General features: G+C 62.1%; 2 protein-coding genes and 1 long non-coding RNA gene across 12 annotated transcripts; all 3 read right to left on the reverse strand.

The window, feature by feature from the left end:
- Nucleotides 1–974: 974 nt before the first annotated feature.
- Nucleotides 975–12104, reverse strand: LOC136113427 (transducin-like enhancer protein 2). 9 transcript variants are annotated; one of them, XM_065858600.2, is made up of 20 exons: nt 11941–12104; nt 11765–11862; nt 11066–11129; nt 9984–10028; nt 8192–8254; nt 7956–8030; nt 7400–7580; nt 7110–7126; nt 6252–6344; nt 5926–5970; nt 4932–5069; nt 3842–3977; nt 3441–3601; nt 2996–3072; nt 2452–2701; nt 2023–2270; nt 1708–1855; nt 1484–1634; nt 1312–1388; nt 975–1230 (listed from the first exon to the last, which is right to left on the reverse strand). In XM_065858600.2, exons 1-20 carry the CDS (start codon nt 11962–11964, stop codon nt 1123–1125), a joined length of 2199 nt encoding a protein of 732 aa, XP_065714672.2. In that variant the 5' UTR covers nt 11965–12104; the 3' UTR covers nt 975–1122. The 9 variants fall into 9 exon arrangements, with proteins under 9 accessions (XP_065714672.2, XP_071655860.1, XP_065714671.2 ...); XM_071799759.1 differs by having other exon boundaries at nt 5893–5970; nt 7110–7210; XM_065858599.2 differs by having other exon boundaries at nt 7400–7583.
- A 1395-nt stretch (nt 12105–13499) lies between these two features.
- On the reverse strand, nt 13500–16132 carry LOC139825716 (uncharacterized). Its single transcript, XR_011735947.1, has 3 exons — nt 15611–16132; nt 14818–15015; nt 13500–14053 (listed from the first exon to the last, which is right to left on the reverse strand). It is a non-coding gene; the product is annotated as an uncharacterized lncRNA (long non-coding RNA).
- A 1688-nt stretch (nt 16133–17820) lies between these two features.
- On the reverse strand, nt 17821–25256 carry TLE5 (TLE family member 5, transcriptional modulator). 2 transcript variants are annotated; one of them, XM_065858602.2, is made up of 7 exons: nt 24972–25256; nt 24481–24578; nt 23167–23230; nt 21493–21537; nt 20420–20482; nt 19556–19630; nt 17821–18930 (listed from the first exon to the last, which is right to left on the reverse strand). In XM_065858602.2, exons 1-7 carry the CDS (start codon nt 24996–24998, stop codon nt 18712–18714), a joined length of 591 nt encoding a protein of 196 aa, XP_065714674.1. In that variant the 5' UTR covers nt 24999–25256; the 3' UTR covers nt 17821–18711. The 2 variants fall into 2 exon arrangements, with proteins under 2 accessions (XP_065714674.1, XP_065714673.1); XM_065858601.2 differs by having other exon boundaries at nt 17821–18933; nt 24972–25252.
- Between the last annotated feature and the right edge of the window lie 1234 nt (nt 25257–26490).

Consider the following 26490-nt stretch of genomic DNA (forward strand, 5'->3'; position numbering starts at 1 on the left):
CCAGGAGCTGCCTCCCGGCCGTCTGAAGGAAGGAGGAGTGATCAAAAGTGGGGAATATCACCAGGGAGAAAAGGGGAGGAGGAGAGAGCAGCGAGGTGGTCTGCGAGAGATCAGCAAGAGAAAGCAAAGCTGGTGCATCCCTATCACACAGACTGCACACCGGTGTCGGTGTCAGATCCCGGAGCGAAGCCGCCTCTCCCCGGGCAGCCCCAGGAGCGGCCCCGGCGGCCGCCGCCTCCCGCCGCAGTCCCCGGGGCGGTGCCGGGTCCCCCCCGGCCGTGCGGGGCCGCTCCCGCGGGCTCTGAGCCCCGGTACCGGCAGAGGGCAGCAGTGCAGCGGAGCGGGGCCCGCAGCCGCCAGCGCATCCCTCCCTCCATCCTTCCCTTCCTCCCTCCATCCATGCCTCCATTCTTCCTCCTTCCCCGGGCTCTACCATCGCTCCCCGAGCAGAGACGCGGGTTCCTGGGGAGGGAGCTGCGGGGGAGCAGCTACAGCAGCAATTTGCACTGTGTCTGGGAGGCTGAGGACTGTCCAGGCAGTGGTGTCACATTCCAGGTTTGAGCCAGCCTGTACCCAGCCAGCTCCACTGCCTCAACGCCTCCTTCCCCTCCTGAGCCAGGTGTTTCGGGTCAGGATCGGGCCCCTGCTGCTCTTTAACCCCCTCCTGGCCACTGCGTGGTCAGCACTTCCCAACACACCTCTCGCAGTAAGGAAAAGGAAAGCAATGTGTCATTTGATAAACGAGAGACCTTCATACCAGTAAAACAACGACAGTAGTGCCAGCCTTATATAAACCAGGATTCCCCCAGCACCATCTCCTTCCCTGTGCTGCAGGTCCCACTGTGTAAATGCTGCCCAGGAGGCCACTTAATAAGTACCTGCAAGGTGCATAAGGTCTTCCTAAAGCCTGACATCTCAGGGGCTCTGTGGGGAGGAGTTTCCATCAGTCCCTGGCCTGTCAACAGACTTGCCACTCCTTTGTTCCATTTTTATTAGCAAGGGATTGAAAACACAGTTAAATAGATTTTGTTACTGATAACTTACAGCTGTTTCTGCAGGTCAGGGCTGCCCCAGCAGCATCGGGAAAGCTGGGCCCCTTCCAATATGGGTGGTGGCAGGGCCTCAATACACCACCTCATACACCGTGGCCTTCTTGTCACCGGAGCCCGTAACGATGAATTTGTCATTGACGGAGATGTCACAGCTCAGCACTGATGAGGACTCTTTTGACTGGAGATAAGAGAGTTGGGCAGTGAGGGTGGCACTGGGGGCTCACAGCACCTGGTACCCCCATCCGAACGCCCCCCACACCTGGAAGATGCTGGCGCCGTAGGGCGTGCGCCAGGCGTTCAGCAGGTTGTCCTTCCCCGTGCTCACAAACCACTTCCCTGGAGCAGGAGAAAACTGGTCAGCGTTTGGGACTCCAAAAGGACCCCATCCGGGGCCGCACGCAGCCCAAGCAGAAAACACGGAGCCCGCTTACCGCAGGAGGCGAATTTGAGGGAGAGGACGCAGCTCTCGTGGAGGTGCAGCTGGTACTTGTCGGGTTTGGTGACGTGCAGGATCTCCACGTTGCTGCTCTCCATGCCCACGGCCAGCCACTCTCCCGTGGGGCAGTACCCCAGGGAGAAGATCTGAGGGGACAGAGGGGCTCGGGCAGCGCCAGCCGGTCCCGGCCCCGCGGAGCTCCCGTCAGCCCGGCCCTACCTGGGAGCTGAAGTCGTGCTGCTGCAGCTGCCGCCCCTCGCGCAGGTCCCAGCACCGCACCGTGTTGTCCAGCCCCCCCGTCCACAGCTTGGTGCCATAGTTGGAGATGTCGATGCAGCTGGCGCCATCCGTGTGGCCCTGGAACTGCCTGGGGAAGTGGGGACGGATTGGGGAGGGCACGACCATCAGGGCTGCGGCACCCGCAGTGTGACACCCCGGCTGCGAGGACAGGGACTGTCCCGTGGCCTGGGTCAGACTGCGGGGACCGAGCGGTCCCTGGCCCCAAGAGCTCGGAGCAGCCCTGCCCGGGCTCACCTGACCAGGGTCTGGTTCTGCAGGTCCCACACCACGATGTTGCCGTCGCTGCAGCAGGAGAAGCAGACTTTGGCGTCGGGGCTGATGGCCAGGGCGTAGCAGGCGGGGGCGGAGGAGGTGAGCTCGGCCTTGATGCGGGGCGTGGGGGCCGCCAGGTCCCAGATGGACAGGGTGCTGGCCTCTCCCCCCACGATCAGGCTCCGGCCATCGGGCAGCAGCTTGCAGGAGCGGATGTAGTTGTCGCGGTTCTGAATTTGGATTACAGGGAAGGGGGTGAGTGAAGGAGCTGATCAGTGCCTGGGGGCTTATGGGAGATGCTTCTCCTTTTCTCATCACAGACACAAAAGGACCCTCTGTCTCCTTCCACTATAACAGCACACATTCCCCTTCCCTGCCTCCAGGGAACACCTTTCTGCTCCCCATCCTCACCAGGCAGTCCAGCTGAGCCACGGCGGTCTTGGTGCCCGGCTGCGCCACGTCCCACACCTTCACGCAGCCCTTGCCCCCGGTATAGACGTGCTGCGTGGAGCTGCTGATGGTGACAGCACAGACCACCTCGCCGTGGGTCAGGGTGTGCAGCTGCCGAGCGTGCCGGGGGATGCCGGAGCCGATGAGGGCGTCGGGTGGGAACGGCACCGGCTGCATCTGCCCGTCGGCGCTGACGTGGAAGGAGTAGGCGCTGGAAGGGAGCAGGAGAGGACTGAACAACCCGTGTGATGCCCGAGCGCAGGAGCCAAACTCTCCCATCAGCCACACTCGAGCCAGGTGGAAGGTGTCCCATGCACTTTGGCTAATGAAGGATATAATTAATGAGCTCCTTGTTACCACCAGCTGCCTGAAACAAAATGACAGCTCTGGACTCAGAAGTGAAGACACACTCCAGCCAGGCCCTGTCCTACACCTGCTGGGTGTGGAAATGAGCTGTGGGGAAGGAAACCCACCGCATTGCAGCCCCTGCGCCCACCACACTTACGGTTTCCCTCCGGGGACGGTGGAGAGCGAAGATGAGATGGTGGAGGCCCTCAGGTGAGGGTGCGACTCAAAAGCCACCTGCACAACGCAAAGGGCAGATGATGAGCGAAGGGCCAGACCCCAGGAGGGGACACAAAGGCTGTGACCCCTTGCTCAGCTCTGCACAAGGTCCCTGCTTGCTGCTTCCTCCACGTGGAAGTAACAGAGGCCAAAATGTGCTCCCAAAGACACCGTGGGACCAGTGGGGGCTTCTCTGAGAGGCTGCTGCCTCCACTGGCCCCACAACCCAGACACCCCCAGACCGAGCTCCTCCTGTGCTGCACCCCCAGCCTGAGCTCCCTGCAGCGGTGCAGACGCTGCGTGCTGGGGACAGCGTGCACCGGGGACAGCCAGGGACAGGGGCACAGCCAACACGTGCTGGCAGATGGGGCCTCTCGGTGACTCACCATTGGGGACCGGCTGTACATCACGGTGCTGCTGACCTGCGGCGACAGGTGGATGCCCATGTAGACACTGGGGGCTGGGAGCTCCCCGTTGAGGGTGGCGTGAGGCACCAGCCCAAAGGAGGACGTGTAGGGGCTGGACACGCTCAGCGGGCTGCGGAGAGCTGCACAAGGAGAGCCCCTGGTCATGGGAGTGAGCGATGCGCCCAGGGACAAGGGTGTCCAGCAGCAAGAGGTGGCGTCACCTCCGCACCGGGCCCTGCTGCGCTTGGCGTGAACCAGCGGGTCAGGAGGAGGGTGGGCAGGTCACGGATCACGAGCCAAAGGAGAGGGCAGCCCCCGAGTCCCATAGGTCAGGTGGCTGGGGTGCAGAGCACAGCCCCTCGCTGTCCCCGAGCACTCACCGATGGTGTCGGTGGCGGGCACCTTGGCCGGGGGCTGCCGGAGCGGGGCAGCCGCGCTGGGCCCAGGCGTGATGGAGTCGTGGGGCGGCGAGGAAGAGGAGGGTTTGGAGGTGGGAGCGCTGGCCGGAGGGTCGGTCTGCACGGCAGAGCGAAGAGCGGCCTCGGCAGCACTGCCCAGCAGAGCGGTGCCCAGCGCCGAGGCCCAAAACAGCCCCAAACCCCCGGGACAGGGCACAGGGGGCACCATCCTGCACCCGAGCCCCACGCTGCGAGAAGGACCACAGCGGAACGACCCCCCTCCCTTCCCCGGGTGCAAATGCCGAATGTCAGCCCCGTACCACCCTGAGCTGCCGCAATTCTGCGCCCTACGGCCCTGGGGGGTGTGACAGAGATTTGCTGCTCCCTCCTGCAAAATCCCTCTGGTGCAGGGCGCACCCCCTCCCCAGCCAGAGGGACACTTGGGACAAAACAGCCTCTTCAATCCCCACAGCTATTTCATCCCTTTTCTTTTTTCTTGCCTCTTCTATTTCTTTCTCTTTTTCCGCCTGGGGATTTTGTCAACACCGGCAAAGGAAAAAGAATTAATAACGGAGCAAAGCTGCGTGCTGCGCTGGCAGATTGCTCAGGGCGCTTTGTCTGCTCTAATCCGATTGTGCCGGGAGCCACCGCTCAGTGCTCCCCGCAGCCCCCGCCGCCTCCTGACCCCGGGACGGTGGGGACGCATCGCTGCGGTCCCCGCGGCGGCTGGGAGGGCACGGGGAGGGGGCAGAAACCTCCCTCTCCCTCCCTGCACGCTGATGTTTCAATCTGAGCATTGTGCTGGTGCTTGGCAAGGAGGAAGGGGGGAAAAAAGGAAATAAATAACAAAAGAGAGAGAAAAATCGATGGCTGTGAGCAGCAGGATGGAAAATCCCTGCAGAGCCAGGCCCGCGCGGAGCAGCCGATCGGCCTCGCTCCGAGGGCACCAACCTCTGCCCGGCGGCGGGTGCTGAATATTGGGGAACCAGCACGTCCTCACCCACCGTCTGCAGCACAGAAACGTGGGGGCTGCGTCCCCGCTGCCCCCCAGCCTGGCTGCCCACACCCCTACCAGGCTCTGGTCCCTCGGCTTGAGCGGCGTCGCGCTGCGGCTGGAGGCGCTGGAGCCCGGGCTGCCGGGCGGCTCTCGGCGCGGTGCACTGAGCCGGCCGGGCGCGCGGCCGGGGCTGCCGGGCTCCGAGGGGGGATCCTGCGGGAAGGAGAGCGACTGGGAAGCGCGGTGCTGCTGTGCAGGGCCCTGGAGAGCAGCACCATGGAGCCCCCGCCTGCCCCGCCGGGCAAGCTGCTCATCCAGCTGCCAAATATCCCACCTCTGCCCGAGCAGCGTCAACCAGGAGCACCTGCAGAGCCTCAGCTCTGCTCCACAGGCCCCTGGATGGAAAACCTCCTTGAGTTTTCTCTTTGAACAAAATCAGAGGTGGCAGCAGGTTCGCAGGTGGCCACCGATGCCCTCACGAGGAGGGAGGGCGACCAGCGCACCCTGAGAAAGGGCCACTTGGCAGCCCCTCAACAGCATCTCCGAGGCAAGGCCACCCATCAGCTCTTGCACCCCTATAACCATTCAATTAGGGCTGTGATTTTTATCACTGTAATTACACTGATGAGAAGCTTTTATGTGCCGTTTTCTGCAGAAATCCCTGCTGATGTTCCTAAACCCTCCCCCCAGTCTTCCAGGGGAAGAAAAGGGATGTCCCTGTAATCTTTGCCAAGAATAACTGGGATAAAATAGTGTTGTATCTGCCCCAGGGTCAGGGAAGGTTGTGCCAGAATCACCTGGCGGTTTGGTTGCAAGAGGCTGAAATTCAGAGCAAAGCTGAGCCCTGGCTGGCACAGCCTCCAACCCAGAGCTCTGCAAAGGGAACCAGCCCTGGCTGGCACCACCACAGCAGAGCAGGGCTGGTACGGCACCCACGGGCACCCCTGCTCAGCACCAATGACCCTGAGCCAAACGGACCCCAGAGCTCAGGGAGGAGAGTCCTAAACCTGACAACTACACGTTGAGCTGGACAAACCTGCGACTCCACGTCCCTGAGCTGCGGGCTCACCTCATCCACCACGAGGTTGTAGTCGCTCTTGTCCTCATCGCTATCCTGCAAGGGGGAAGAAAGGCTCAAAGGCTCGGTCAGGAGTGGGAGAGGCCGGACCGAGCTCTGGGCTCTGCCAACACAGGGACCAGTTTTCTCCTGCACTTCTTCTTGGGGACCAACACCACGTCCTGCAGGCAGCGACTCAGCCCTCTGGCTGCAGGGCCTCCCCAGGGCTCTTCATTTGGTTGTGGGGGGGGGTTATGGTTGTTTTCACAGGATCACAGCCCTCTGCACCCACAGAGCTCCCCAGGCCCATGTCCCCAGCCCCTCCTGGCTGCACTCACGTAATGCCCAGGCAGCTCCTTCTCCTCCCGCTTCCTCTTCAGCCCCGGCCGTCCCTCGTCCTGCGGGCTCTCGGGAGGGGAGGCAGAAATGCTCTGGCCAGAGAGAAGGAGAGGAAGGTGTGTGAGACACTGCCTGCAGCTGCAGGTGTCCCAAACCCCCCACGCTCGCTGCTCGGAGGGTGACAATGCAACCAAGTGGTGCCTTCCCACCCCACAAACCACAGGGACATGGGGTGACACCGGAGAGACACGGGGTGACACTGGAGAGGCCGCCCCTCCTCCCGGAGCAGCTGCAGTGCTTGGGCTGGGGCAGTTTCTGGGACACGGCCTCCCCAGGGCTGCTCTGCAGAGCTCATGGTGCTGGGGGATCGGGAGAAAACGCCCCCATCCCAGGACCCCACACAGTCCATGGTTTCCAGCACAGCAGGATGAAGAGCCTCAACGCACACAAGCACGGAGCAGAAAGGATGCTCCCTGTGCCCTGGGAGATCTCTGGAGGAGGATCTGGGTACACAGGGGATCACAGGGGTGATCCATCCTGCACAACACGGGGACCTTCTCTCCCTCCTCCTCTCTCCCCAGGAGCTGCACGAACGCAGCCCCAGTCCCCACCGCTGCGTCCCCTTGTGCCCGAACGCGGCTGCCACCAGCGCTCAGCCACCTCTGGGCTGTTTGCCTTGAAAAGGTCAGGAAACAACACATCCCTGGAAATCGCGCTGTGAGTGCTCGCCAAGGGAGCCGATGAGCCCCTGTGCTGCCCAGGGCTCCCCGAGCTCTGCCCGGCCATGGGGGAGCAGAGGACTCAGGGAGCGAAAGCCCGGTCACTTGCCCACACGTCGAGGCCACCAGAGGACTCACCCGGCTCGGGGTGCGCTCTGGAGCGGCAGCCGGCGCAGTGGGTGGGCAGGTCCGGGGCAGCGAGGCACAGGGAGGAGAGGAAGAAGCTGTTAATGCGAAGGCTGCACCCCAAGTACCCAGGTAGGGAGGAGAGGGCACAGGGGAGGAGACAGTGGGACATGGGCTGAAAAATCACACCATGGTTCTGACTTGGCCCATCTGCAGATATTTAATGAGCTGGATCTGCCACGTGCAGCGCTTGCTGCTCCCCCTGGCCCCAGGGTTAATCCAGCTGTGCTTCTTGCCCTTACCTCTGTTCTCCCCATCCTGGGCCGCTCTCTCCTCCTTGGCCAGCTGGGCCTGAGCCATGAGAGCCCCCGAGAGCGCCAGGAGCCCCGCGGTGCCGCTCGCCGCGCTCAGGCAGGGCTGCATGCTGGGGTGGGGAGCCAGCGGGAGGGGGGATGCGTGGTGGGAGAGGTGCTGAAGCTGCTGCTGCTGAAAGAGAAAGAGCAAACGGTTCTCAGTGGGGAGGAGAGGGGGCAGCAGCCATGCCCGGCACCCCCAGCCTCCCACAGGAGCCGCGATGCGAAGCACGATGGGATGAGGTGCGAGGATGAGGAGGGGAGCGGGGCTGCACAGGCCAGGGAAATCACCTCCCCAAGCACCCCGAGGGGGGGCAGATGTGATCCCGACACATGCAGACAAGCCCAGGCCACGCTTTACCCTGCTCAGCACCCCAGACCCATCCACGCCATCGGGACACAGCGGCAAAGCCTCTGACCGCAGGGGAGCAGCCCTGGTGTTACTGGTCCGGCTTCCCCCGCCACCGCTCTGAACGCCCAGCAGGACGGAGCCTCCGGGACTCACCCCGACGATGCTGTTCAGCTCCCCCACAGTGACCTGCTTGGCCCGTTCCACCGCCTGCAGGACCTGCTGCTGGTGCTGGGCAGGACGAGAACGGGGACGTCACATCCTGCTCCCGGCCAGAGGGAGCCCAGCACTGCCCAGGGACAGATGTCCCCCCAACCTCCCGCTGTTCAGGCTGGACTGGGGTTCACCCTTTCCCGAGCAGCCCAGTGCGCATCTCCCGCCTCCGCCCTCACCTCCTGCGTCAGAAAGGGCATCATCTGGGTGCAGATGGCACTCAGCCTCTTGACGATCTCTGCCTGGAAGAGGAAGGTGGTATCACCTCAAACAGGGGTCTCCGCGCCCCGTCCCGGCCCCTCCAGCAGCACAGGGGCAGCCGAGCATCCCGCAGACACACAGAGGAGGAGCTGCGCTCTCCCCGTGTGCACAAACCCCGAGCTGCTGCCCCGGGCACCCTCCCAGGCCGCTGTGTCCCCCCAGGCGCACAGGAGGGAACCCAACTCCTAAATTTGGACACAGGCCAAACCAAGCTCCGAGCTGTCAGTCCTTCCACAGCCCGGCTGGCTCTGCTCAGCCCAAACCCGCTGTGGTTTTGTGGCTGCCGCTCTCACCACCCGCGGCTGGGCAGGGGAGCGGAGCTGCCACTTGCTCCCCCCGCCGAACGCTGGATTTGGAGCCAGAGGGAGAGCAAGAGGACGCAAAACTCCCACAAGCGGACTCAGCTCTCTGCACCGTGCCAGCAAAACACTGCAAAGCACTGACCGGAATGGCTCTGCCCTCCCTGCCTGGCGGAGCAGGGGCTCCCGCTCCCCCCCGAGCACCCCCATACCCCGTGTCCCCTCCTCAGGCAGACCCACAGCCCAGCCGCGTCCCACCGGGTAAGTGGCGCTTCCCAAGGGTCACGGCTGTGGCTTCCAAAAGGAAATCCACCCCCCCCGGGAAAAACTCGATCCCCCCACCCGCCGCAAATCGCTCTGGCACTTGGCGAAGGGATCGGCTGCTCTGAAGTGCTTTCTCGTCTCAGGTTTCCACCATCCCTGGCAGCACAGAGAGGTCAAACCACACGTAAAGCCGGCAAAGAACAAAGGGAACATCTACCTGGGGAGCCTCCAGCAGCACCCATCACCTGCGGGTCATCACCCGCTGTCCTGACACCCGAATGAGACCTGGGAGCCAGACACCCCCTCTCTGGACCCTTCCTACCCAGACAGAGCCAGGGTCCCTCTCCCAAACCACTTGGCCATGGCCTCTGTCACCCCACCCCGGGTCCCTCTCCCAACCACTTGGCCATGGCCTCTGTCACCCCACCCCGGGTCCCTCTCCCAACCACTTGGCCATGGCCTCTGTCACCCCACCCCAGGTCCCTCTCCCAACCACTTGGCCATGGCTTCTGTCACCCCACCCCGGGTCCCTGTCATCCCGCTGGAACTGGGAGCACATGGGGACGGCAGGAACGCGCTCACAGGCTCTACAACCCTCCCTGCTAACAAAAGGAGCAAGCTCGGAGGGGCTGAGCCAGCTGGAGGAATATGGCAGTTGACTTGCCACTTTGTCAGGCATTGCTCCAAACTAATTTCCCTGGCAGAGAGCCCGTGATGACTAGATTGATAAATCTGAAGAGGGAAAGCAAATTAACGCTGGAACAAAAGGGGAACCAGGGAAGGGTGAAAACACTCCTCTGGCTTCGGGAAAGGAAAAAGCGATTTAAAAAAAGACAAAAAAAGAAGACAGAATCCATTTGCCTCTGGGCTCCGGCTCCTACAGTGCCCTCCACGCTCCCTCCTGCATCTGGGGCCCTGGGGATATGTGCGTGCAGGACTCTGAGAGGTGGTTTGGGACGTGGGGAGAAGACCCTGTCCCACAGCACCCACAGCACCCTGCCTGGCCCCTGCTGAACCACTTTGCAGGGCAGCCCGACGCACAGGGCCGTGCTGCACCTCCTGTGCCGCTGCGGCTCTATGGGGACAAGGGAGGTCGTTTTCCAGCAAAGTCTCCAGCCCATTATCCCCCGGACCCCACCTCACTCACCTGCTTGTGCATTTCAATGTTCAGCCCATAGGACATCTCGTAGTACTGGGAGCAAAATCACAACACAGCGTGGTCAGGAGCTGCCCAGAGCAAACGGTCCCAGTCCATTCCCAGCCAGGGGGTCGCAACCCCCCCGGCTCTGCCCCCAGCCCGTGACAAACAGCTGTCCCACGGCCGAGACCTGCGCCACCAGCCCGGGACAAGGCAGGAGCAGCCACAGCACACACCATCCAACCCCTGTGACCAGGAGAACAGGGGGGCAGAGGACTCAACGTCCTCCATCCCAGCTCCGGGAACCCCGGAGCCTCCAGGACGCGGGAAGAAATCCCAGCTGGTGGGTGACAGAATGTGCCAGTAAACCCCAGCACACCCCCAGCCTAACGCACCGGGCTGTCATCACCAGGGGATGGGGGCTGCCCCGGTTTAGGTCTGTTTGCCTTTGGGATGGCATAATTTGGGTTCCCCCTTTCCCTGGAGTGGCTGGTTATGTCGGATGCTGCAGGGGAGGGAATGCTGCTCCAGCTCTGCCATTCCCATCCTCTTCCCTTCCTCCCAGCAGCAGCTCCCCCTCCTGCCAGGGCTGCCAATAGATGGGCTGGGGTGGTCGCTGTTGGGGGGATTAACCCCACGCTGGAAACATAGGAGGGGTCCTGCCCTTCTCCTTCTAAAGGCAGCTTCCCCTTCCACCCAAAACACCAGCCTTGGGGTATCAATCAGTTCCAAGCCTACCCCCTCTTAGGAGAGAGACAGGAAGGACGGTGAAGATCTCTTAAAAGGCCAAACAGAAAAAGGGAAAGGAGAAAATAAAAGAGACAAAACCTATGGCACAGTTCCTGGGCTGGAGGAGCACAGAGCAGCAGCAGAAGAGCCAGCCGTTGCTAGGAATAACCATTAACTCCTTCCTACCTCACGCCCCCCCAGCCCCATCACCCAAGCCACGCAGACCCCTGGCAGAGGGGCTTGGGGAGCCCACCGGCCCATTCGGGTGAGCGGCTGAGCTGACCCAGAGCCCAGCACCTCACTGGAGCACGGCGGTCAGGGGTGACACAGGGGGACACGGGGACAGGGCAGGGGTGGCTCACCATGACATAATGTCTCTGCATCTCCGTCTTCTCGCTCACCAGCTTCTCACATTCCAGCTTCAGGCTGCAAAGGGGTTTTCACTCACAGACCCGCACCTCCCATCCCATCTCCCCCGTCCCCACTTTCCACCCTGCGAACTGAGCAAGCTCAGCACAGCTCCAGTCCCGCAGGTTCGTGGGGCCACGGGGGTGTCACACGCAGACCCCTGGCTGGTGTTGCCATCACTGGGGGCCCAAACCCCCCACAGCTGCGCTGCCCCCAGACACCGTCAACCCCCAGAGCCCCGTTCCCGCTGCCGTCCCCTCCATGTCGCCCTACACCCAACTCAGCTGGGGGAAACAAACCGCGGGTGGTCTCCCCGTTGTGACCTCCAGTGAAGACCTGGCACCCCAATTCAAGGCTTCATGCTGCCCTCCAGCCCAGACCCCTCTCCCATTCTTCCCCAAGCGCTCCTTTCACCAGGACCCCCCATTCTCCATCTTATCCTGCCCCAGTTCACCCTCTGGTCTGCACCCCATCCTCTCCCACGCCCGGACTCCCCCCAGTCCCTGTTACACCCTTTATCCGAACGCTCCCCCTGCCGACACGCAGCCACCTCCTGCCCCCTGAGCCACTCGTCTCCCCACCCCCTGCCCTACGCTCCCCCCAAACCAGGGGTTCCCTCCCGTCCCGGTCCCGCAGCCCCGCTCCGCCCTCACCTGTGGTACTGAGCCTGCAGGAACTGAAATTCCTCCTTGATGCGGTCGCAGATTTCCAGGACCGAGAACTTGAAGGGCTGCCCGGGCTGGAGCGGAGTCTGCGGAGAAGCGGCCCGGCTGGACCCTGCGGCTCCGCCGCGCTGCCCTCGCCCAGCCCGACCCGCCCCGGTACTTACCGGGTGCCGCCCCTGCGGGAACATCCTGAGAGCCCCGGCCCCCCCGCTCCCCGGCCCCTGCTCCCCGCCCGTCTTCCCGCCCTAACGGGGGCGCTCCCCCCGCCGCGCTCCGGGGGTCCCCGGGGGTCTCTCGCCTCGACGCCGGCAGCGGGGGGGCGGCGGGGGCGCCGAGCGGCTCGGGCGGGGCGAAGGCGGCGGCAGGCGGGGGGGGCGGCCCGGCGGCCGCGGGGTCTCCATGGGGGGCGGGACGGGGCGGGAGGCGCCGGCGGACCCGGCGGTGTCCGGATCCCGGAGCTGCCGCCCAGCCCCGAGCGCCCCGTCCGCCAGCGCCCGCTTAAGGTGGCGCGTCCCGGCAGGACGCGGGGGCGCTCGGGGCGGCGGGAGGGGGCGGCTCCGCCGCCGGGCCGGGCAGCACCGGAGCTCCGGTCCCACCGACCGCACCGGTTCCGTGCCCGCGGCGGCCCGGGCGCCCCCCGAGCCCCGGGATTCCCCTCCCGCATGTCCGCCAGCCCGGCCACACTTGCCCCGGCGCCGGACAGAGGCGGGAGCGGAGCCGAGCCGAGTGCCCCGGCGGCTGAAAGCAGCCCCGTCCCGGGACAGACACGGCACCGACCGCCAGCGCGGGGGCACCGAAAGCACAAACGAAGGTATCCTGAGCGGGGCGTTGCAGCCCCCGGTGCGCGGCGGGGCCGGCTCACCGCCGGGTCGGGCCGCCACACCGGGGCTGGGCGCGGGGCTGCAGAGAGCCTAACGCCAAGGGGGAGCTCAGGACCGGCCCTTCGCCTGCCCGGACGGGAGCGACCCCGGGGCGGCGCAGCCCCAACGGCCACCGGGCAGCTCCACCGGGCAGCTCCACCTTAACCAGCCTCGCAGCCCTCACCGGCGCTGGCCGCGCCTGCCATTGGCTGCCGCCACCGGAGCGCCAGCCAATCGCCCTGCCCCGTTCCCACATGGGTTCGTGACGACACATCCCGGGCAGGCCAATAGGCATCGAGCGGCCCGCGGGAGCGCCAGTCGGGGTGCCGCGGGGCACGCTGGGAGTTGTAGTTCGCCGTGCGCTGCGCCGTGCGCGACGGCGGCGACCGGGAGCGAACCGGCCCGCCCGCTGCCCGCCTGCTGCCCCCCGGCGCCCGGTGAGGCGGCGCCCGGACCCCTCGGGCGGGCCCGGCCCAGAGCCGCCGGGCGGCCGGGGCTCCCGCCGCGGGGGCGCAGATCGGGCGGCTTACAGGGCCCACAAGGCTTTGCGGCGGCCGCCGGCTGCCACTCAAAGTAACGTGGGGCGGCGGCCCCGGGGGAGCGGAGCCGCGGGGTTCGGGCTTCGGCGGCAACGCGGGGGGGACCCCTGGCGAAAAGGGACCCCCCGAGCGGCCCCGGCGCTCGGCTCTGCCCCGGGACGGTCCCACTGGCTCCGGGAGCACCGAGCGCTGCCCCCATAGTCACCCCCTCCCCGCCCCACCGAGGGCCCCCCCCGAGATCCCGTTTTGGGGGCGGTCACGGGAGAGCGAGGAACGATCCTTAAATATTGCAGGAACCAGCTGCACCTGGGCGCTGCGCGGGGTTAAATATTTAATGCCTCACATTTCATGCTTATCTTTTATTAATTGTGTTATTTACTTGCTGTGTGCTGCCGGTGGCAGGAGGGGCACCGGAGACTCCCCCACCCCGGGGCCGCAGCCGTTCCCCGGGTCAGCAGCCCCGTCCAGCCCCATGGTCCAGAGCCCTTGAAAAACCTCCTATTCCTTCTATGCATGTATATGAGTGCATGCATATCATAGGGTGCACGTATTAATACACATATTTTAACCCAAATGCAAAGTTTCAAATACTTTCTTTTTGGTTTGTTGCCTCATTGGAGGAGCTTTTAATTGAAGGAAAGTGGTGTTTTTCCAAAAGCTGGAATAATTTCCAATTGTGTTTCAAGAGAAGGAAAGGACAAGATGTTGTTTTGCACCATTTCTCAAAACTCCTTGCCAAAAATCACCGTTTTTCCTTAAGCAGTTTCTCTGCTCTCCCATCTTGGAGGGTGACACAGGTAAACCTGGAATGGCAGCTCTGGATGGGCGTCACACTCATCTTCATCACCCTCTATCAACGACTGGCGTGGGCCCTGGAACTGGGGATGAATTTGGTTCAGAATACCGGGAGGGGGGAGAAAACAAGCGCAGTTACCCCTTTGCAGCAGCAGCAAAGGGAGTTGGTCCCGCTCCTCCCTCCAAGTGCAGGGCAGGGGATGGGCTGAGCCCAGCAGCAAAGCCAGGCTGAACCCAGCAGCAAAGCCGGGCTGAGCCCAGCAGCAAAGCCGGGCTGAACCCAGCAGCAAAGCCGGGCTGAGCCCAGCAGCAAAGCCGGGCTGAACCCAGCAGCAAAGCCGGGCTGAACCCAGCAGCAAAGCCGGGCTCAGCTCTGGTGCTCAGGGTGACCGGCGGGGCCCGGCTCCCCACGGCAGCCGCGCTCTGTGCCTGGGAGCAGCAGCTCCTGGAAGAGCCCCAAAGGACGAGGGCGTTTGAAATCCACGCCAGGATGAAGAGGCCAGCTCTCTGAACAGCCCGCCTGTTTATACCATGAGAAACCAAACAAGCCCGGGCTTCAGGATGCTCGGCAGCTCCGTTTGAACCCAGATCCAAGCCAAACAGGTTGCTGCTGCTGGAATTAGCCTGACGATTTCACCTTTCAGCTCTCTGCCCCGTTCTTTGCAGATGGGTTCTCTGGACCTGCTTCTTCAGTTTAAGCACATGGGCAAGCCCAGCCCTGGGTGGGCTTTTGGACAGCCAGGTGTTGGTGGGATTGCGTGCAGGATTTTCGGGTTGGTAGGGCCGTTATGGGGCGAGGGGAGTAGAATTGGGATCAGCAGATTTAGAAGATTCGGATTTTCCTTACCGGGACCCAATCAGGCAGTAAATGCCTGGCTGGTGGGAGCAGGGAACAAAGGCGACCACGGAGTTTCCAAACCATCCCGTTTTCAGCTTCTCACTTGAACGAGGAGCCTTGAACTGAGCAGAGCTGGCACCTTCAGACAATGTGAATTTCCCTGGGCGTTGATACCAGCAGCTGGCACAAACAGGGGCTGAGTCTGTCCTGGAACGTGAGATGAGAAGGGAAACTGAGGGAAGGGATTGGCAGCAAGTCCGCGAGAACTGAGCCAAAACTTCACTGGCAACCAGGGTTGTGCAGCGCGCTGAGCCCGGTGCTAAACCACAGGTCCCCGAGCCCACGGGGCCGCGGGGACACCCACGAGGGAGACGTGGGAGCCTTGGAGCAGCCGGCAGCTGACGGGCTCTGGTCTCTGCTGCTGCCTTCGATCTGCGCATTGGCTCCTGTTTGCACTTAGCGGCTTTGAGTGGTTTTTAATTATTGATGCCTCTTTTAGCTTTTATCTCGCGCGCGCCGCAGCCAGGAAGGGCTCGGCGTTCCTGCATTAGTGATGAATCGGGAAGGAGGCCCCGCTCGGCCGTGTTCGGAGCATTCCTGGCTCGAAGGCTGGGCCATTGTTTCAAGCAAAGCTGCGCTGAAAAATGAGGAGGGTGGGAGCGGGAGGGGGATGTGGTGGAGGCGGCTCCGCTGCGGCCACGGGGGATCAGTCCTATGGGAACAAAGCTGAAAGGGATGGACTGAGAGTCCGGCGGGGGTGGAAGCCTCCTTGACCCAGTGGAAAAGCAGCACACACACTCACCTCGGCGAGGAGGAAAGGTGCGGGTTTGTGATGCATCCAGTGACTGGCAGGCGGGAGGGGGAAGAGACGCGAGCCAGCGGAGTTTTGCCAAGTCCCTGGCAGCTGCGAGCGGGAGTCGGTGTCAAACCCGGGCTGGATGCTGCTCGGTGCTCAGGCTCTTGCTGCTGCCCTCTGGACTCGGCCTCTCCATCCTAAAGCTCTTTGGACGGCAGGACAGTGGCTGCCACTGCGCTCCGTCCCCGCTTAGTGTTCCAGGACTTTGCTGAGCTTTCCCAAGGATAGAGACCTGGTTCTCAGCCCATCTGCCCGCGTCCCTCTCCCGCTCTCGTATCACAACCTCTGGCACACAAGGAGAAGGGGTTTCTCTCCCGGGAGCCCGTCAAACCACCCCAATCAGCAGAGCTTTGGAGGCTCCATGTCACCCACTTTTCACGGGCGTTCAATCTCTTCTGCCACGCAGCAGAGGGGCCTCACGGCTCCGATCGCCACAGAGGTACGAGGCAGAGCAGCCTGTTTGGAAGGAGAGAAGGCAGTGGTAGAGTCAGGAGGGAGGTGCTGTTAACTCTTCTTTTGCTGACGGTATAAGTTAGATTTGCAGATTTTGGTGCGCAGAGCCCAAATCTGGCAAGGTGCTTCAGCAGTGGGGCAGCGGGGGAAGCAGGAGTGGAGCACGAGGTCCGGCTCAGCGTCTGATGATGATGATCTGGGGGGGCCCCAAAGTTCTGTATTTATACTTTGCGAGGCGATATCCACAGCCCAGGATGCTCAGCCAGCAGCTTCATGGGTTGTTCGACCCCTTGCCCACCGAAGGGAGGCTGCTAATTAGCTCTAACAACACGAACATCCGTTCCTCTGAAACCACCAGCCTGAAAACACCCCAGACCAGTTCCTCCTCAATCCTCCCCCCTTGCACACCCCTGAGGAATAACCTGCCCCCGGGCCGAGCTTGAACCGCTGACCTGGAGGTGAAAGCGCTTGAGCAGCTCCAGCGCCGCGGCTGCCGCGCTCCCAGCGGGGTTTTCAGCGGCGCTTACGGCGCAGAGATGGTTTTGGCAGCCCGGCCGCGGCCCGAAGCTGCGCTGGCCTTTCACACCAGAGCCGCTCGCTCGGCGAGGCCCCGGGAGCAGCAGCCAGACCGCGGGGTCAGACCGCGGCTACCGGCGGCGTTTCCGACGGCTCCCGAGCAGGAACCCGGCGCTGGACCTGGTCACCCTGCCACACAGCAGCGGTTCTGCTCTCACTGCTTCCCAAAGCGTGAGCAGCAGGTGCATCGAGCCCCGCACGGGCACCTGGTTTGGAGGGGACGGGGCCGAGACCCCCAAGGTTCACCTTTGCCCAGCGCCGGTAGGACAGAGCGGCCACTGCTCCCCTTCTGGCTTCCACCAGGCCTGGGGACTGAAGCACTGAGACTCCCCTAACACAGATTCCTTCCCAGGGGAAGGAGATTTTCCCGCTGCAGCTGGCCTGGGAGATACAGAGGGGAAGATGTTATCAGGGCAGAGCAGTCTCTGAAGCCAGAGGACAGCTCTAATTATTGAGAGCCGATTCCATTACGGCAATCTCAGCCCCAGGGCAACACAGGCCAGGTTTTCCAAGGGGGGGCAAGTGTTACAGAAGCAGCTTATCCTCTGCACCCAGCGGAAAAATGAATTATGCACGTGCAGAGCAGAGCTGGGGCGGCCGCAGGGCCCCGCACCATTCCCGTGCATCACCAAACCGCTCGCTCCTGCTCCACGAAGAGCCAAGAGCCCTCGGTGGCATCAGTCCGGACCTCCTGGCTTCTCATCCCCTGAGCTCCCAGGTCCCTTTCACCTCGCTCACCTGGGCATCCTCCTCACCCCGGCTCCAGCCAAAGCTCCGGCGCGGACACGCAGCTTGGAAGGGTCCCCGAGGAGCCGCGTCCCGGAGCAGGACACAGGCAGCAACACAACCCTTGTTCTGCCAGCAGCTGCGGAGACAAGAGGAGAGAAACCAGAACACCGGGTGTCAATGTTGACCCCCCCAGGAAGGACGCTGGGACACTTCACCTGGAGGGGGAGCAGCTCCTCCAGGCACCTCCACATGGGGAAACTGAGGCAGAGTCCAAGGTTCGCCAGCAAAGCCATTTGTTCTTCCCCACCAGTTCCCCTTGTCTGGGGGAAGCAGGAGAGGGAGGGAAGGATTTTAAGGTCACCCCAAAGGTGGCAAGAAAGGAGGCAGCAAGTCACAGATTTAACCAACCTTCTTATTTCTTTATTTGAAAGGCACAGCTTGTACGTCCTTGATACAGCATTTTCAGTTCCTCTTATTATAGGTCAAGTGATTAAACACAAAAAGCAAAACAAGATCTTTCTAAAGGACTATATACAAACACCAGATTATTATTTCATTTTATTCTTTTTTGTTCCTTTTTTTTTAATTTGTTTTTTTAGAAGACAAGCTAGCGCACGGGGATAAGAACAGAGAAAGCTGCTGTATCCTCTACACGGGGGCGGAGGCGCGGGGAGGGGGTCCAGGATGGGCTCTGGGACCCCTGCCCCTCTGCCCCCCGAGCCGGGTGCGATGCCGAAGGGGAGCGGGTGGCGGGGGCTCCCCCTCCAGCCCGAGGAGCCGCCCGGCAGCCGCGGGACTGGGTGCGAACAGATACATGCAGAACAGCAAGGTGCCGGCCTGGTATTAGTGCAGGAGGGGCGCGGGGGGGACGGGACCGGGACGGGGCGATGCGATGAGATCGAGAGCGCTTGGGGAGGGAGGAGGTGGTTTCAGGGCAGGGATCCCAGCAGGGAGTTGTGCAGAAACCGTTAGGATCAAGGGGCGTCTTTAAATACCAAGTGGGGAGCGGCGGGAGCCACGCGGCACCGGGGAGCCGGGACGGCCGGGGCTCGGCTCGGCGATGGAGCAGGGACGGGGGAGCCAGGCTGGGCACGGGGGGAGCACGATCGGCCACACGGTTACTGCCACGGCGCTCGCGTTGCTGCGGAGCAGCCCGCCCGCGGGGACGGCGGTGGGGCAGGGGACCCACCAAACACGAGCCCCCGCAATTCTGCTGCACAGCAACTAGAGAGAGATACTGCATCTTGCATTAACCCCCCCACCCCCCTCCCCCTGGCCCCCCGTTCGCTCTAATCGGATTTCTCCCCGTCATCGTCCTGGTGGGCGTCCCCGTCGTGGCCGTTCTTGTCCTCCTTGGAGAGGTGAGCCTGGGAGCCCAAGGCCGAGAGCGAGAGCAGCCCGGTGCCGGTGCTGACGGCGGGCAGGGACGGGGGCTGCAGCCCCACGGGCAGCGGAGTCAGCGGCAGAGCGAGCGCTTGGAGCTGCGACAGCTGGTGAGCTTGAAGCTGCTGCTGTAGGGAACGATGGACAGACAGAGGACAGGAGAGGGATATTGTCATTTTGAGCGGACTTGGGCACCAAACCAAGGGCCTGTGCCAGCAGCCGAGCTTAAACCAGGGACCTCAGAGTCCTGAAGAGCAAAGGCTGAGGGATAAAACACAAACCAACCACCACCACAACCCAAAACCCACATTCCAGATTCCCTGGGCTGTGACAGCCTCAAGAGAGGACCCAACAGCGCGTCCCCAACGCCACACAGCCCCTGGCCTGCGGGACATCTGGCCCCAGATTCCATCATGTTCTGAGGATGCAGTTAAAGCCCTCCCGACCCTGACCAAGAGCAGATGGTGTTTTCATGTCAAGGAGCTGCTGCAGCTCCTCCTCAAACCCAAAGCTGCTCTCCCTGCACCCTGGTGGGATGGCACAGGGATCCGTGCTCCCCTGCAAACTCACGTCCACATCATAACAATGACTTCTGTGCAAGCCCTGCACAGAACCAGCCCCGCACCAGCAGGACCAGCCCAGCACTCCCAGCTCATCCCCAGGTCGTGACTCCCCTGTCCAGCTCCATCTCCAAGGCCAAAAGCACCAACTCCCATCCCGCCAAACCCAAACTAAACGTGCATCACGTACACGGATGATGGAGTTCAGTTCTGGCGCCGTAACCTGCTTGGCTCGCTCGATAGCTCCCAGGACTTGCTGCTGATGCTGGTGTGGGGAGAACAGAGGGATTCGGGGTCATTTCTGGTGCCAGAGGGAAGGAGAACAGGGACCCATCCTGGGTACCAACTGCAGCAGCTGGAAGATCCCAGTAGAGCTGCTCCAGACACCAGCAGGAAAAACATCTGTATCACTTACTTTAAAAAATAAAGGACAATTGTACTTGCTCTGAGCACCACAAGCACCTCTGAGCCCAGTGCTCTCCAGAGAACGGATTTTGCTTCGTCCCTTGGCAGCAGGACAGGGTTGGGGAGGGGAAAGGGGCTGCATTAAGATGCGAAAGGTTTCACCGTGGCTTAGTTATTAGGTAGCTCTGATCCGATCAGCAAGCCACTTTGCCTTCCCCAAGAGCGGGCGGATGGGAAGAACACAGCTCATCCCATAACCAACACAGACCCAGAAACAGCCTGCACCCCACAGCTGGGAAATAAACACCAGAACACCCATGGCGTTTGGGCTCTGCGGGGCAGATACCAGATACAGCACCGGAGGCGCTTCATGTTCCTCCCGCCTCAAGCAGCAACTTCAGTGCCCTCCCAATTAATTTCTCAGGAGAGTAGGAGGAGCCCATCAGCTGCATTAATTAACAAGGCAGAGGAACCTGATGGGGGTATTTTTTAAACACCACCCTCCTCCAATTAGCTGCCCAAAGCTCCCACCGTGCAGAAGTGGCCCTTGACTCAGGAATCACAGGTGGGAGAGAACAGAGCCCATCTTTGTCCCCATCCGCCACAGAAGGGGACGGACGCTCCCCCAGGCCCCAGCTGGGGGACTCACCTCTTGTGAAAGGTAGGGCAGAACCTGCGCACAAATCCCATTTAGCCTCTTGACGATTTCAGCCTAGGAGGGGAGAAGAATGGGGAGGAAAAGCATCAGGTGGCTCTGGACTGACCTCACGCAGCACTGAGTGCTCTTCCCCTCCCCGAGTCCCCCAACAGCCCTAAGAAAACACATTGCCCCCCAGAAAGGTGTCCTGGTGCCATGGGGCAGGGGTGTCACCTCGCCCCCCTGCATAAATGAATCAGTGCTGCTGACTGCAAAAAGCTCTCAATATTCTCCTCCCTCTCTGGGTCTCCAATATTCATTAAACAAGCCGAGAGCAGTGGGGATGTGTTGAATTACGTTTGATGAGGTTTTCCCAGGGAAGCCAGGCTTGCGGGCTCACCAACGAGGGCGACGGGATCGGAGGCACCGAGCGCCTTTGTGGGGAGCAGGATTTTGCTACGAGGCTTTCTAAGTGAGCCACAACACGCAGATGAGTCTGTGACTGGGAGCTGAAGGCAGATAGAGTCAGGCTCGGAGGAGGTTCATGTTGTTAACAGCACAGGTAATTAGCCACTGGGGATAATTAACAGCTTAACCACCAGTGAGGGTAATGAACAAACTTATCTGGGCTGCAGCAGAGTCTCTATCACAAGGAGTCTTTCTTGGAAGGTCTGTCATCAGGTTACCTAATCACAGCCCAGAGAAGGGCGCTCTGCCCTGCAGCAAGAGCCCGGCGGGAGCCAAAGGCGCTTCTCGTGATCACAACAAACCTTCCCAGGCACAGCGAAGGCAGCGGGGCCAGGAACCCACCCAGGGCCTGGGGAGGGACCCAGGGTCATATCCAGCCCTCCCCATCCCTCCACTCGCCACCCGCGCTGCCGCTCAAACCGCGTTCAGGCCCTGGGGAGCAGCAGAAGGTGCCCACAGCCCAGGGTGGGACCCTCGGTCCGGCACCGCGACCCCGACATTTTACAGGCTCGTGGCATTTCTAGTCCCTGAAATACCACCGAAGTGACAGGGGGCAAAGCACAGCAGACCAAACACCGTCCCCAGGAATTAGAGAACTTGGAAACGCCTTCCCCTACCTGTTTGTGCATTTCAATATTCAGCCCGTAGGACATCTCGTAATACTGTACGGGGGGGGGAAAGAGAACAAAAGGAACTATAAGTTGAGTCTCCACCAGGTAAAGCGGCTTCGTACCCTGGGAACTACCACGTCCCTACCGAGGTCTTTATGGAGGATGGAAGAGCAGAGGCCAGCCCTGGGAAGCAAAGACAGCAAGAGGCAAACACAACACAGACCCTCACACTGTGGGGGGACCCACCAACGGGGCCCATATGGCACCTCAGACACCTTCCAGGCGTCTGCACCGAGGTGAGAGCGAGCGACGCTGCTTCCAACCTGGAAAAAGGCTCCGCAGGTTTCCGTATCCACGGCCAAATAGAGAGCCTGACTGCGAGCTCTGCCTGGCCTGCATCCTAACGCCTGCGTGGCTGCTTCAGCAGCAAATGGAGGAGATCACAACTGGGTTTCATCCACATCCAGCTGCGCACAGCTCCAGCTGTTTGGGAAGGAGCTGCGTGGAACAAAAAACACACCAAAAAACCCACCCAGAAAACCCCTGCCCAGCAGCAACAGGCAGCTGCAGAGTAATCTATTGGCAGAAGCAGCTAAATCCTGACCCCTGGAAGGAGCTGTGTTAAGGCTGATGTTTGATAGTTTAGGAATCTCCTCCCTCAGCTCGCAGGCTGCAATCGCAATTCTTCCGAAGGGAAAGAAAAATCCACATCTGTGCTCATTTAATTCAAGGAGATCACTGGCGTTTCGGTGGCGACGCCGCGAGCCTGAGAAGCGCCCAGCTTGGTATCGCCATGATCTCAGCCTGCGCCAGCACCGCTGCCGGCTCTCGAGGCTTCTTTGCATTCTGAAGACTGAGCAGGAAGCAGGAGCCCGACCCCCGAGCTGCTAATTGTGACTTATTCAGAAACCGGAGCAGCTGTAGCAGCTTTGCACATCCACAGAAACCCTCCTCTTGGCTTGCTGGTGGGAGCGACAGCAGCTCTGCCATCAACGAGGCAGGAGCTGCGGCGCCTGCGAAGCCTCGAGTGCTGCACAACCAGCAATAGCCCTTCCCCTCTGAATCAATCCTGGTGACTGTCAGCATTAAAGGGAAATCATCCATCTCAGCCACACCTGGAGGTGACCGTCCATAGACGTGACCGTCCATAGAGGCGGCCGGGCCCAGGAAGCAATCACTGACCACAGAGAGCGGGGACACCTCCCGCTAACACACAAGGAAATCCACGACCCAGCACCAAGCACCCCAGCACCCCACAGCCTTGAAGTGCGGACACACGGGCAGCACAGGAGGATGGAGGGGCCAGCTCCCTTATTGCTGGTTTTAAAGCCCTAACTCTCCTCTGAGGAGCTGCTGCATTAATTTCTCCATCTTATCTCTTCCTTCTAGGGCAGGTGCAGCAGCTGGCAAGCAGACACCAGCTCATCTTTATGGCCGGTATCACAACCTCCTGTTAGCTCCTTGATAGGGAAGGAACAGAGCACGGCCTTGCCCGGCATCCCCCTGCTAAAGGGCTTGTCCTCATCACCTTGCAGGCAGGGTGACAGTTTGCCTGCAAGGATAACATTAAAAAGCCCCACTTTTCAGAAAAGCCAGCTTCAGCCTTGCTGAGAGACCATGGCACGAAAGCAAAACCAGAGCCCCCACCCGCACCCCAGTGCCGCCAGGGCCGGTCCTTACCATGACGTAGTGGCGCTGCATCTCCGACTTCTCGCTGGCTAGTTTGTCACATTCCAACTTCAAGCTGAAAAGCCAGAAAACAGTAAGAAAACCACAAAACAGGAGGTGAGAGAGTCGATGGCCGCCTCCCGCACGGCCCCATCCCGGCCACACCTCGGACGTCACCGTCCCGGCTCCACGTGCTGGCACAGCGGTGACCTCAGGGTCTGCTCCCCCTTCCCAGCTGCAGCCCCAACCATCCAGCAGCTGGAAAATGACCTCCCAGGGCAAAGCCCCATGGTGGGGAGCAGAAAGCCGGGCAGCAGCCGAGGTGGCCGCCCAAGGAGGGGTTTGCGGTTCCCCAGCTGATGGCGGACGGGCCCGTCCACAGCACACAAGGGATGCTGCAATACGACTTCAAAACCAAAGCCAGAGCGGTTTCTGGAGGGCTGGGGGGAAGCTCAAGTGCAGCACATCCCTCCAGAAGAAAGGCCATTTCTCCTCTCCCCTAGGTTCTTCACACCCTTCAGAGAAAGCGACGCTGCTCCCGGGGTTTTACGAGACCCCAACTCACCAGCTGAGCAACGGCAGCCAGCGTGTGCTGCGGTTTTCTGTTTCAAACAAGGAACAGCTTCACCTACACCAAATGTGCTTCTTCCCCACCAGATTAAGTCCAACGGGGTGGAGTGGGGTCCAAGGTGGGGTGGACACCCTCCCTTCCAGCGGCCCCTTTCTGGGGCTCCCCACAGACACGGGGATGTCCGGGAATGGCCTTTGCCCAACAGTTGTTCCGCTTGCTCCTGCCAGGACGACACCACAAGCGTGACCCAGCCTCGCAGCCCCCCGGGCCATGGCAGAGGCATCCCCCGGTGATCCAACCCAAGAGCTTCACGTTTATTTCTGACACACACGAGCAGCAACAGACCGTTCGGGTCAGCAGAAATATTTCCACGCACACCCGCAGAAAAGCAGAAGCTTTTGGATCTAAGTGCTCCCTGCAGCATTAGCCATTCACGAATGGCAGCCAGCGAGAGGAACCGAGGAACAGTCCCAGCAGGACGCAGGAGGCCTAGCAGGGTCCTGGCCGAGCAGCGCTCGGAGGACAGAGCTCGGCTGGAGAGGGAAGGTGCAGGTTCTCCTCGCTGGGCTCAGAGTGGCCGTGACTAATCCCCTGCCTCAGGTCCTCCTCCAGCCAAAGGTGACCCAAGCTACGCAACCGGGTCCCCGCCTTGGCGTCCCCGTTCGGCCCGCACAGCAAAGCAACGAACGATTCTGTTCTCCCAGCGGAGGCTGCGGGCGGACCCGGCCGGGCCCGTGGTGTGCGGGAGCACGTACCTGTGGTACTGGGCCTGCAGCAGCTGGAACTCGTCCTTGATGCGGTCGCAGGAGTCGGAGGTCGTGAACTTCAGCTGCTGCGGCAGGTGAGAGGAGCCCTTGAACGAGAGGAGACAGCGCTGGGCGCCGGGCAGGAGCTGCCCCGAGCCCGCCCCGCTCCCGCCGCCCCCGACGGGGCCACCTCGCTCGGCACCGGGGCTGCACCCGGCACGGGGAGGCCGGGCCCGGCGGCGCCCCGGGGACCGTGATCTCAACCCGGGACGCGGCCAAGGTCACGCGTGGGCCCTTCCCCGGGCGCTGCCTCCGGCCCCGCCGCCCCTCGACACCGGCAGCGGCTCCGGCGGCGCGGGGCCCGGCCGGGGCTGGGGGGCGGGGAGACCCCCCCCGGCCGCTCGCTGCCGGCGGCGGGAGGCGCTCGGCGAGCTCGGCCCCGCCGCACAGAGGCCGGGCGGCCCCCGCGGCCCCCGGTGCTCGGCCCCGCCCCGCCGTACCGAGTGCCGGCTTTGTGGAAACATCATGTCAGGCTGCGGCTCGGCCCCCGCACGGAGCGGCCCTGCTGCTGTTGCTGCTGCCGCCCTCGCCGCCGCGGCTCCCCCCGCCGCCGCCGCCGCCGCCGCCTTTGTCCGCGCCGGGCCCGGCCGCCCCGGCCCCGCGGCCGCCCCGCCCCGGCCGCGCCGCTCGCCCCGCGCCGCTCCCGCCGCCCCGCAGCCGGAGCCTATTGTCTAATGGCGGCTGCGGCTCCGGCTCCGTCCTGCGGCTGCTCGGCACCACCTGCCGCCGCCGCCTCCCCGGGCCGGGCGGGCCCACGGCCGCCCCCGCCCCCGCCGGTCCCGCCCCCGCCGCGCGGCGCCGGCGGCCGCGAACACCGGGCCGGGCTGCGGAGGGTCCGGCCGGGCCAGGAGCACAGCGGGGGGCGATAAAACGGGAGGCCTCGGGGTTGTTTCCCCTGGCCGGGGTGGCTCCGGGACTGGTGCCCGCGGCCCTCGGTGGGGCACGGGAGCCGGGGTAGCACCGACGGGGCTGCTCGCCTTCCACGGCTCACTTGCTTGGAAGTGCCTTGACCTACGCGGTAAAGGTAATTCCTGCGGCTCCTGGCATTGCATCCTTATTACATGGTGTTAGATGGAAGGGGAAGCTTTGCTGTTAATGAAGCCACCGCTCCGGTTTCTCACAGGTTCTTAAACCTGATGTGACACCGCGGGACCTGAACCGCGCTGGCAATGCGAGGAGCACCATTGGATTTTCATTTTCACATCCTTCCCCAAGTGCAAGTTTACATAGGGAGTTGTTTTGTTTTATTTCAATTAGCAGGAGGGAAGGCAAAGGTGAGGGAATTCACCTGCAGCTGGCCCTGAGCAAATCTCCCGTCTCCAGACGATGGAAAATGCTGCTCTGGATGCAAACTTTGGTCCTAAATCTGGTGCCTAAGGAGCAGACCCTGCAGTTTCTGTCCTGGGGGACCAATTGCATCCCTGCAGAGAGGTGGGGAATTTAGCCACAGGCTTCGTTGCTGGAAGGACTTGGTTGCCATGGGGCCTCTTGGATGTCACACACACAGATGTGCCCGAGCTGAGCCGGGCTCAGCTCCCTGGAAGCCAGCCTGAGATTAACAGGCAGGAACACGCTGGTGTGTGTGAGCGTGCAGGGAGCTTTCGTCAGGTTCAGATGCTGCTCTGTGTCTATCTTTAAAAATCAGTACATTTTCTGATTAAAAATAAACCCCTACTTGTTATGACTCCAGCAATGCAGGCTGGGCTGTTGTGGTATTTATTATAAAGAGAACAATATATAATAGCGGCTGAGTTATTGTGGCACCTCCTGCATATTGTACAGTAGCTTTTTTTTTTCGCTTTGACATCTCCATATTAGTGAAAACTGTGGCAGCTTCACGCCGAGGATTATTAATAGTGCAGGCAGGCTTTATGTCCCCGCAGAATCGGGGTTGGAGAACAGGGTAGACAGACTCCCCCAGCTGATCAGCATCCTGGTCCCCTCGTCACACATTGGGAA

This window comes from Patagioenas fasciata, chromosome 27 (genome assembly GCF_037038585.1).
Source record: "Patagioenas fasciata isolate bPatFas1 chromosome 27, bPatFas1.hap1, whole genome shotgun sequence".
NCBI classification, from domain to species: Eukaryota; Metazoa; Chordata; class Aves; order Columbiformes; family Columbidae; genus Patagioenas; species Patagioenas fasciata.